At 42.5% G+C, this 12,362-nt stretch overlaps 1 protein-coding gene across 8 annotated transcripts in view; it reads right to left on the bottom strand.

Annotated features, from left to right (window-relative positions):
• Positions 1-12,362, bottom strand: part of LOC101849195 (multiple C2 and transmembrane domain-containing protein 1) — a 179,984-nt gene that overhangs the window by 54,644 nt on the left and 112,978 nt on the right. For 7 of the 8 annotated variants that reach the window (XM_035969054.1, XM_035969061.1, XM_035969059.1 and 4 more), the window contains 4 exons: positions 10,332-10,474; positions 8,082-8,161; positions 6,219-6,327; positions 3,792-3,809 (listed from right to left, as the gene is read on the bottom strand). In XM_035969054.1, the coding sequence (XP_035824947.1) occupies positions 3,792-3,809; positions 6,219-6,327; positions 8,082-8,161; positions 10,332-10,474 (350 nt within the window). The remainder of the gene's footprint in view (positions 1-3,791; positions 3,810-6,218; positions 6,328-8,081; positions 8,162-10,331; positions 10,475-12,362) is intronic. The other variant, XM_035969055.1, reaches the window with a different exon arrangement.

Below are 12,362 nucleotides of genomic sequence, written 5' to 3' on the forward strand. Positions count from 1 at the left end.
AAAGAAAGAAAGAAAGAAAGAGAGAGAGTGAGAGATTGAGAGAAGAAAGAGTGGGGGGAGAGTAAAAGTGAGAGAGAGAGAGAGAGAGAGAGAGAGAGAGAAAGAAAGAGAGAGAGAGAAAGAGAGAGAGAGAGGAGATAGACGATCGATTGATTAAATAGATAGATAGATAGATAGATAGATAAATAGATAGAGAGTGAGTGAGAGGTTGCGAGAAGAAAGAGAGAGGGTAGAATGAAAGGGAGAGAGAGAAAGAGAGAAAGTGAGAGACAAAGAGAGAGCGAGAAAGAGAGAGAGAGAGAGAGAGAGAGAGAGAGAGAGAGAGAGAGAGAGAGAGAGAGAGAGAGAAGGCGAGAAAGAGAGAGATGTCCGCTGTTGGGAACTTCTCCACAGCAATCATGAGTTGTTAGTCTGTCACATCTTTACAGTAATGCGTGAACATTTCACAATTAATTTATTATTGAGATCTACGATGCCTTCATATTCAAGTACACTCGTGTACTTAGGAAATTGCTTAAAATGGTAAACAGGCCGCTGACGATATTCAGCAAGCCTTCAAGGGAGTCCCTCACAAGCAAATTAAATGTTCTTATTTTGCATTTTGAAGGGCGTTCCACGCAAAAAGGCCGACTATCTATAAGTAGTATCCAAATCGCCCTCATCTCTTTCAGGAGTTCATTAAAAGTATGGTCACTGCTTGATAGTACCAATTAAACCCAGCCCGGGCTTATTTCCCTTTCGCGAAAAGATTCCGTGACTCGAAATAGTTGCTCACGTCTAATGAGGAAGTGGGGGTTGTGTTTGAGGTGGGTGGAAGGAGAGGTGGGGGTGGAGTTAGTGTGGAGGAGGACTGGCGATCACATAGCCAGAAGAGGCTCGTTTTTTGCATCATTGTTGTTTTTTCACGTTTACTTGTGTGTTCATTTGTTAGAGTACAGAGAAGTACAACAACACAATAATGGCCATTTAGTGCTGGAAAAACGAAAGGCAATAACAACAGAGGGAAAATATAACAGTAGGACCAACAAGTGGTGCCCTTTACCATGTCGAACGATGTTCAATGACCCTTAAAAATAGCCATACAAGAGGCTCAAGCTAAACGACAGTCGGTAACGAGGCTGAGCCTTAACCACTTCCTTAATTAAATATGCTCCGCAGTACTGTAGTAGCTGAATCCCACATTTCCGGATTACGAGGGGACCGTCTTTATCACTACACCCGACTGGTCCCCGGTTTCGTCTTTCCAGAGCAATACATGGAATAAAACGGCTCATCTTTACATATTTACGCTTTGCTTTTAATACAGATTCGATCTCTGCCATGAAATGAAAAGATGTCTTTAGCTGGATTGACACAGACAGAGCATTAATTATGGTTGTGGTTCGCTTCTGAGCGAGTAAGGATGCCGCTCATTGTTACTGGAAGACATTTCAGAGCAACGATTCACTAAACGACAACTAAAGTGCTAACACTAGACCATACATTTGAAATCACATGAATCAATTATCGGAAGGAAACATAGGATATGGCAGAAGTACACGTAGTTGCTGCTGTTCTTGCTTTTATTATTGCTGTCGTTGAAAGTTTCCCTAAGTCAACACAGAAACAGCTACATTCAAATTTGAATATACTACATGTATAAGGATAATGGTGACAGAGACAATAAGTACAAGGGGTCGACGGTTAAAGACTCGGGATCTTTCATGTTATCTTTTATTAATGATGGTGTTTAACACCTCCATCGACACAATTTAGATTTCTTTATAAAACAAGGCCAACCCGGCTGGGGGGGGGGGGGGGGGGGGGGGCACAACGTCCCAGTACAAAGATCAAGATACGATGTACTCAATACAAATTCTCCACACACGGGAATCAAATTTTAATTCATCTTCAGCACGCGACGGCGAAACGCCTTACCGCTACACCACAGACACCAGTTCAATCTTTATGTAAGTCGGAGTAAATATAAAAAAAAGGCAGTGGTACTTGCACGTGTAGAATATATTTTAATGCACACACACTGAGTAGTTCGATGCGCAGACCGACTCAAAACGATTGGCACTACACGATGCCACTAAGCTAGGAAGGCTAAGGTTTGAAAATAAAAAAAAGCTAGCTAGATAAAATAAATAAAAGAAAATATCATAGAATAATTTCGGTGTCGAAGGGAGGTAAGGAGTGAAAACACTGATAAATAAATGGAGGGAAAAAGGGTGATAGTGATATTGTGACACTAGAGTACTATGAATAGGTTGTACAGTTAGCTAGGAATAGGCATCAAATAACGAGGCTACTAGCTGTGTATATCAAAAAGACCTTGGCTGAGGAGCAAGCAGTTATTATGGAAACTAGCAGTCGAAGAGATTGTATAAAATATGTATTTGCGGGATAAGCAAAGATATATAGGAATACACAAATGGACGTTTTTGATTACGATAATAGCACAGACACAGAAGAATGCATGAATTGAAGCACAATCCATTTATAGAACAAAAAATATCGACCACAGCAATAAACGCTGTTTTATTAACACATATAAACAAACTTTCAAGGACAACATTTAGGATCTTTTCACAGTTTTCGAAGGAAAATCTACAAGTAATAATGGTCAGCACTCGACCTTGAAAGCCAAAAACATTCACTTCTACTCAACACAGCATTCCTCGGAAAATTGAAAGAGAGCAGCACAAGCGAGGTCTTCTCAGCTCAGGGGAAGAACCATAAGCACAACCACAGTAATGCGTGGACAAAACGTATCGAGCTTATATTCGAGGAAAGGATTTAGAAACTTGTAGAGAAATCAGAAGAAAATTGTAATCTGTCCACGACCAACATCACATCACACAGACAGACCAAAGACCGAGAATGTCATTTGCGTTCGTTACTTGCTCATCCGGGGTACGCTGACAGAAGGCATTACGTTCCAAGATCAATGCTTGCTTCGTGGGCTGACATCATTACACTACTAACAGGATCTGTTTATTCTTTGTGTACGTTCACGGTAAAATCGAAAATGTGACAGATACGGGTAGCCTACGCATGTAGAGCGAAAAATGGTGTATGCGTGCAGTTTTAAGACAGTCAATTGAAGTTATTAATATTGTTTAGGAAATAATCACTTACTACCGTTATCATTTAGTGAGGACTTTTAAGCTTTAAGCAACAGTGAGAACGTCAATAATGCAACAGCAGAAGAAAAATATCTTAAAGGTAATCGCTCCACATGAACCGCGACGAGCTTTTCATTAAATGGTTTCCGGAGCAGAATGATGTAGAAACTACAAAACTTTTAAGATCCTAAAAGCGCGTAAAACTTTCAAGTGACTTTCATTTATTCTAGTTCAAAACAACCCCACGATGAAAGATAGAAATAAGCACTGCTCGTCCCGTAAATGCAATTTCATTTTCTGGAAATAAACCCTTTTGTTCAAGATATATTTTAAGAAAAACATCTTCTAGCGATCAATCTGAAAGGGAAAGGACCAACATATTCAATATCGAATATTTATTATATTCTTTACAGAAGGCTGAAGAAATAATATTCACACAACACTTCCATTAAAAAAATAAAGCACGAAAAATATATATAGAAAAGCACGAAAAATATATATAGAAAAGCACAAGGGCGAAGAGAAATAGCACACAAACACATTCTTTGGCAGAAATATGAAAGGATCAATAAAACACACACAGTGCATTGCAGTACACACAATAAGGGAAGGCAAGAAATACACTATTATGATTTTTAAAAAAAGCAAAGGTGTCAGTCTGCGGCCAAATGGCAATCTCACCTTCGATTGCCTTCTGTTCTGGAGACAAAATAACAAGGTTGTGACTGAGGGGGAAATCCATTTCCCAAAGCTAAGACTCATAAGGACTAATCTACGTGTAGAGGTCAATCATGCCTTAATGACCATACGGCACATCATTATTGCAAAACCAGAATAAAATCTCGCTAATTCTCTTTCAGTATGATCTTTTTCTAATCCTACGCAAAGGAATATCTATAATGGAGACAGAGAATTGAAAGACAACAAGTGATACATTTTAAAAAAATTGTCTTGAAGGACTAACACAGAGTCAATATACACTGCATACACTGCCTTTGAAATATTGCCATGACGGAGTCTCATGGCAACATAGTTTAGTTTTAACATTCTGATATTTGGCCAACCAGTTAGAATGAACTAACTTTTAAGACAAACCCACGCACGATCAACCTGGTGACTTTCTCTGTCTGAATAATCACAGCTTTTCTCCATGTAGTACTGACGTTTAACCAGTGGTAGCAGATAAACTGACAGTAATTATCTTAGAGCTTCCTGGATATTCATTGCAGATTATACTCATAGCATGTCTTAACGGACACACGAACGTTCCTGCAGGAAATATATACACCAGGCACAGTGACACAGTTGTGCTTGTCACTCTAATAGAAACAAAATAAACAAGTGTGCTGAACCAGGCAAGTGCATAGATGAAGGGAGCTGACAGTCCGCTCCCGTAAGCCTACGTTCAGAAGTACAATTACCTGTATTAGCGAGATAGAATAGCATTTTGCTGCGCAGTGTACGTTTTGCACCAGAATACAAAATACTTTCTGCATGTCCAGGTGTCGTGGCACAGTCGTGACCAAAGACCATAAAAAAGCAGAGAGCATGTCACCTTAAAGAAAGCAGGGAAACTGCTGTGAGCTGCCCTATGCAAATGTGTCTCTTACAGCTGATGAAGAGAACAGAGAGGGGAAAAGGGCAGCCAACAAAACAAAACAGAGAAACAAAGAGATGGTGCAGGCACAAAGAGAGAGAGAGAGCGCAGGACACCGAAGTTACGTCAGAAGAAAAGGACCAACTGGCTACAGGTAACTATGTAGTAGAATGTATAAGAGGGAAAATCCAATTTTAAAAAGTGGAGTACTATTGGGAAAAGTCCACTAAAGCACAGTTTCAACACCCTACTTTGGTAGACATCAGTTTCACCAGTTATCATTTAAAATGTAATCAGAAATAATGTGTGGAAACAAATCTTGGACAACAGAGCGAAAAAAATATTGAAAATCTTTAATTATGTTGGAAAATGCAAACATTGACGTCAAAAACAAACTTTGATCCAGGAGCAACGGAGGACTTTCCTAACTGCACAAAGAACAGGCCTCACAAATTGAGTTTTGATTTCTGCTGCCACTCACAACTGACAGTCTACGACAGGACATGTGAACCTTGGGTGTAGGAAGCGCAGGATATTCTTTTCTGACTGACAAGGACAAAATTAGACGAGAGCTTGTGGCCTGCTGAAGTTTGAGGAAAACCACGCAACCAAGGACGACAATTCACGCCTTCATGTCTCAAAATACTTGGATAAGCAAGCTGCCATGACAGCTAAAAAAGGTAACAGTGGTGGTATCGCCGTTATATCCGTTAATTTGATCGTATTTTCCACACACTGAATTGTACACAATGTTATGCAGAACTAAATGTTTACAGGACGAATCAAACCTTGGCTGAGAACTACTTGTAAACCACCAACAACGCCCACAGAGCTAACAATGAAAGAGAAAGCGGCACATCACTCCTATAACCCAAATAAAACATATGACACTGAAGTGAATCACATTTACCCTTCTAGCCTAAATGGAGAGCTGCACAGCATGTCGACGCAAGACCCTTTCCATAGAAAACAATGAAACATCACTTCTTTCCCTGATACCACGAGACAATACAATAACGCAGTGGTCAGTGCTGTGCAAAGAGGTACGCAGTGGACACCACAGAGAACTAACTGTCTGCAGGGCACAACATCAACCTACAGACAGGAGGGAGGAGAAGACAACATCTCTGTGACGTGCGACTATAGTGCAACTTTGTGACAGCGTCTGGGACCGTAGTCATAGACTTAGTAAGGCAATATACTCATTGGGTTACTAGAACTACTCATATACCCATTCTTACCCTTAAAAAATCATTTACCAGAGCTCCATTCCCTTATACATGTCATTAGGCTTATAATAAGACACTCTGATTCACGGCCCATTTCCTAATCGACTGAGCAAACTAAGTAGACGACGAGTACGGCCCAGACACTGCTATGAGATGTCGAGCCTAAGACCAAAGTGTGCACAGAAAAAAGCTTGTGGCTTCATTTAACACTTCCAGCCTCTCTAGAATGTTGAATCGACGTTAACATCTGGGGAGCTGTTTTGAAATATGGGAAATCCTTACCTGGTCTTTCTCCTCGTCCGTCTTGGGTACCAGCGTACAGGAGAGGAGAACGTAGCCCATGTACTCCTCTTTGCCTCGCTCGCTGAGCAATAGTTTGAGCTCTGTCTCTCTGGAGGTAAAGAAGACAGATGTCACCTTCATTGGTATACTAAAGGATATCCATCTAACAAAGACATGTAGCTTATGTCATGAGATACAGAGAATCCAATCAGACAAACTTATATAAAAATACACCCATACATACACCGCGTACGCGGGAGTACACACACACACACACACACACACACACACACACACACACAAACACACAAACACACACACACACATACACAAACGTGCTCACAAACACATCTTCACGCAAAAGCAAACACACTCATATTTAGAAGGACAGCAGCTGAAGATTCTATCCTGAACCTGAGACTGTTCTGAACATGTCAATTTAAAACTAATTGTGTGCCAATGGTCGGTATTACTCACAGAAAAGTGTCTTTTCATGTGAACTCGAGCCAGGTCACTCTCTCCGTGATAATCTACCCTATTCAATGAGCTAATGGCACGTAAAATATGGCCAGCCAATTCTCTTGACTATCATTGACACTTTGTCTCGTCAAATTTACCATCAGATATTCCGTGCGGACTGAGCCGCTGAGAACAAGATCGATTTGGTAAAGGAGAAGGACGAAGAATAATATTATCATTATTGTCTGACAGTAAGAGGATGCTGCAGAATGGGCAAGTGTTGCCTCTATTGCTGTGCCTTTTCGTGGTACAGTGCACTAACCTGTAGATTCGCGTTTGTTAACAAGCCATGATTCCTAGACACAGATAGGAACAGAATATGTCTTCAGCGCTCGCTTAAAGTTGTAAGTATTTGGTGCTCCTTGAGTACCTTCACGAACACTTACAAAATGCCCACGTATTGACGCCTCACTCCCCTTTTCACACACACACACACACACACACACACACACACACACACACACACACACACACACACACACACACGCTCGCGCACACACGCACTCTCTCTCTCCCTCTCTCTCTCTCTCTCTCACACACACACACACACACACACAACATAACAGACTATTTTAAGCAGCTACGTATCCCAAATAAGAAATTATGTGCAGATTTACAAAATAATCATCGTATCCCATACAATTGGTTTATTTGAAGCGTACTCACAAAGCAGTATGCTTTTTTAAATTCCCCCAAAGGCAAACGATACAGAAATCTATTCTATCGCAGTGTTCTCTGCCACAAGGGAAGGAATTACAACTCTATCGGGACCTTGAGACTGAATGCTCCATTAGCCAGTGAAGTCTCGCAGGCTTCCATTATGTAGATAGCCAAATAAACGAGCAAGCTCAATCCAATTCCCTTGACAGTTCTCAACGCGGACGGCAATACTAAGCGGCCACGGCCCAGAAACAGGACAAAAGGGGGTGAGGCAGAAGCTGACCTTCTTTTGTCGGTCGGGGAAGGGATATACCTTTTCTTCCAAACGCAAAGTTCCAGTGGGGTCACTGTCCATCCCAGACTCGAATGATGACGTTAGCTATTTGGTCATTTTATAGGTTTAACGCCCATTTCAACACCCTGAAGTCATTAAAGAGGCGGGACCTCCGAACGTAACGTCCCTCTTCGAAAGTACCGAGCCATAGGCGAGGAGAGCCCTAAAACACAACAAAAATAACCCCAATTCAGAACTCCCTGGGGATTCGAACGAGGGCCATTCGTTTTATAGTCCAATATGGTACCAACTGAGGGAACAGTGCGGCTTTGCTATCTGGTTTCAGAGAGCTTGGACAAAGAAACCCTATTCGCAAAATGCAGAGCGTGCTATAATATCAGAGTTCTCACTTGTTTACGTCCAAAGAGGCAACATCAATGTCCGCCCCGCCCATCGGGTCGTCATTCCAGGCACGGTCATAGTCATACACCTGCGGGGAGAGAACGGGCATAGGTCAACGCTATAAAGAGAGTACAGAAAAACGTTTCATTTACGTTTAGCAAAAGTTTTACGGCACTTGCAACACAATTACGTAATATAAGCGCTGACGATTAGGTGCTACTTCAGACTGGCATACACATAAAAGGAGAGAAACAAGGATGATAGATGTTTGACAAGAAAGGGGAGAAAATCAGACTAGAACACTCGCCAACCACAAGCAAAGAAGGGGTAGTGGATGCCAAAGCAAGGGAACGGTTTGTTGTAATGACAAGACTATCGACGCGATAATGGTCTGTACAGTGCGGGGAAAACTACAATGGACACAGAAACAACAGAGGGACAATAAAGAAGTAGCCCTTCCCAGAAGAGGCGTGCTACGACAGCAATCTAAAGGAACTCAAAGAGCGCTGTCAGTAAAAACGGCACACCTGTTGTTGCTTTCGACTTACGAGCACCAGGAATAGTTCTCTGACTCTAAGGGAAGCGCTTTGGTAGAATGGTGGGCCCACCGTTCTGTCTTTGAAGACAAGAGTAATACATACAAAGAATGTAATCAAAGAAGTTCCACCCCCCCCCTTCCCGCCCAATGGACATTATTTAGATAATTTTGGAGCCGGCTGCTTTCGACCCTGCCTGCCAGGGCCAAGACAGGCAGAGAAGGATACAACGTCTCAGCAGAAAGACGAGACGCTTGATGAAAAATACCCCTACACGGGAATCCAACTCACGTTTTCTGTGTGCGACGCCGTAGCGCCTCCCCGCTAAACCACAGACGCAGGTGAAGTATATAAATAATCGTATATCGACACGAAAAAGTGATTAACTGCTGGGGAAAAGACAGAAACACCAGAACAATTACAAAGAAGTGTCATACTAGGTATCGACACAAATGCTAGAAATTGGTGAGGACAGGGGCAAGTCAAGACCAGCTATCGGCGAACACAAGCACATAAACACAGACGCGCACAAACACACACAAAAGGAGGGAAGGAAGGAGAGACAGATAGATAGACAGATAGATAGATAGATAGATAGATAGATAGATAGAGAGAGAGAGAGAGAGAGAGAGAGAGAGAGAGAGAGAGAGAGAGAGAGAGAGAGAGAGAGAGAGAGAGAGAGAGAGACTAGTTCGGGCGTGACTACGTGATGGGAGAAAAATTGTCCAATAACCTCCGTGAAACAAAAGTGACCCTGAGGGCGGACACGGGGTCCCACTGAGCCTCTGAGACGAACAAGACTTTCTATTGAACCGACTGGGCCATCCGGGAGCTTTCGACATCGAGCAGCAAGAAATATTATACAGGATTTTCCAAAAGTCGGACACCATTCTGTTTTTCATCATACACAGCTGGATTGATATTAGTCTCAAATAAATTCTTGAACGGATCTCGCTCAGCAATAGTACAAGCATCGATTCTCGAAAGAAAGCGGCCTCTTACATGCGGAGTGTTTCAGGTGTGGTCTTTTTAGCAATCCGTAGTGAGGGCATCCTAAAAATCGTCAATTTCCGTGTAAGAAGAGGGTTTTCAGGATAGTGCACGACTTTTGCGACACCGTATACAATGGTTTATGAAGCATTAGCTAGGGTACCACTCGATCCCAACAGCCAGGGGATCGAAAAGTAGATATAAAAACTTAACGATTCTTTTTAATTAAGCAATTTCACGTCGATTGCCTCCCTCAGAGAACGGAAGTAGCTTCACTTACAGTGGCCCTAAAAGGACTTGATCTGGATAGACAAATATGGTTTCTAAATTAGTTGCCTATGTCTGTGCATGTGTGTGAGAGAGAAAGGAGGGGAAAAGAGAGAGAGAGAGAGAGAGAGAGAGAGAGAGAGAGAGAGAGAGAGAGAGAGAGAGAGAAAGAGATAGGGAGGGAGAGAGATAGAGAGAGAGAGAGAGAGAGAGAGAGAGAGAGAGAGAGAGAGAGAGAGAGAGAGAGAGAGAGAGAGAGAGAGAGAGAGAGAGACAGACAGACAGACAGACAGACAGACAGACAGACAGACAGACAGACAGACAGACAGACAGACAGACAGACAGAGAGAGAGACAGAGACATAACACACATAATACAAATAAACAAATAGACATATTATATGCTACTGTGCGTTATTCCATGGTTAGAGGTATATTGCATGATCGATGTAAACACTTCTCTGACCTTGACGGTGACCGGTTTGGTGATGTCCTCCACGGGGATGGTGAACTGCTCGTCCCACCGAGGGTTCAGGTTTTTCAGTATGGTCCGGCTCTTGTAGGCCAGCTTGTTGCCCACCTTGAACTTCACGTAAGGATCACTTGTGCCTGGGCGATGAGAAAAAAAGACAACCATTTTAATCTTAAAGGTGTTCTATTGTTGGTAAAGTGGTAATTATATGGGTACAATGCAAGTTTCAGGACTGTACGATAATCAAAGCGAAGGAAACCTCCCAATGTAACGCCCGTCTCTATGTTGGAGCCAACTCAAGGAGACTGAGAGCCTAAAAATCTCCCTACACAATCCAAAGTCAAAAACACCCCGTTGGACATTCGAACCAGGGACATCCGCACTATAGTGTAGCATGACAACAATTGAGCTAACGTCTTGTCTATTCTATGCCTTTAAAGCTGGAAGAATTTCCTGCATGATCCTACCCCAGGGTGCAGTGCCACTGACAGTAGTGTCTTTAGGCCATTTCCATAGGGGGGACATTTCTCGTTCAAGCACATTAGAATTGTAAATGGGCTGAATCATGTCACGCTCATAACTGTGCCTGATCTACAACAGGGAACTGCTGCTTTTTCTTTCTTAATCCTTACTATTGTCATTTTCCTCTACTTCTTTTGTATGTTTGTCACTCTCTTGTGACCTGCTATTTCCGGGGTGCCTTGATAGTCGAAGCAGACCTTGTGCTGTTGAAGCTAGAGAGGTGAGTAGAATAAGTCTGATTCCCTGTAAAGACTTCTCTGATGACACGCGCCCCTTGGCGCTCATATGACCTTATGCAGTTACGAGCGCCGTAAAACCTTCTACTATAAAAAAAAATAAACCTGCATGATAAAGCAGATGTATTTTAAAGTAATTCGCATTCAGTCAGAGACAGACAGACATACCGACATACAGACATACCGACAGACAGACAGACAGACAGACATACCGACATACATGCATACATACATACAGACAGACAAACAGACAGACAGACAGACAGACACGGCGGCACCTCTGTTTTGACAGTCATCAGTAAAGATCTAGTAGAGGTCTCCCTTCTTTAAACAAAATACATCATCTTTCGCGTATGGCATCAGAACTACCCTCATGTTGGCCGCATAGAGAGTGGAGACCATGGATGTGCGTTGTACGTCGGTAAGTTCCGAATCAAGACTTCGACTATATCATTACCCCTATATAATATAGGATCAGACTGAGTAATATTAGACATCCATACAAAGACAGCTAGAGAAGCAGTCCGTGGGATATGCAGGGATCGAACCCAGAACCTTTGGATTACGAGGCGAGTGTCATAACCCTTGCACTACCCTGACCCCCCTCCCCTTTCCAAGAAATAAATTACAATGTCCAAGCCTAAGGGAAAGAAATTCGATTTCCATCCAGTTACATCATAGACGCACCAGTCTCTGAACACATACACAGCCCCGATAGGCCAGTGCCCGAGATATCGATCAACAGTTAGAAAGACCATGTAGACCCAGTGGACACAGCATACCAGTCACTGTGCCCGAACAACAGGGGCGGAAATTAAAGGGCTACCAAGGTGTCGGGAGGGGAGAGGGCTGGTAGGGTTGGGTGGGTTTGCAGGAAGCTAGTGTCTGAGTTTGAATTTAAAAAATAAGGATAACGATCTAGTCAAGCTGCGACCAGTAGATTACAAAAATAAAGCAGCAAAAAAGCAGCAAACAAACCCAACAAGAGAGGAGAAAAATCAAGAAGTCACGGAGAAATACATTTTTGAAATATGTCGATGGGGAGGCAGAACATCTACAGCTTTTACAGATAACATGAAGAGGAAAAGAAAGTTTAGTTTTAGTAAGGGCACTTGCAACACAATGAGGTCATATAAGTGCCGAAGATTAGAGGCGTTACAAGAGAGTAACAAACACAAAAAAGAAGGAAGGGAGATAAAGACGATACACGTTTGATACGAAAGAAGGAGCATACCACACCAGAGCACCCGCCCGCAGGTATAGCAAC

The sequence above is a fragment of the Aplysia californica genome, unplaced genomic scaffold (genome assembly GCF_000002075.1).
Source record: "Aplysia californica isolate F4 #8 unplaced genomic scaffold, AplCal3.0 scaffold00110, whole genome shotgun sequence".
Classification (NCBI taxonomy): domain Eukaryota; kingdom Metazoa; phylum Mollusca; class Gastropoda; order Aplysiida; family Aplysiidae; genus Aplysia; species Aplysia californica.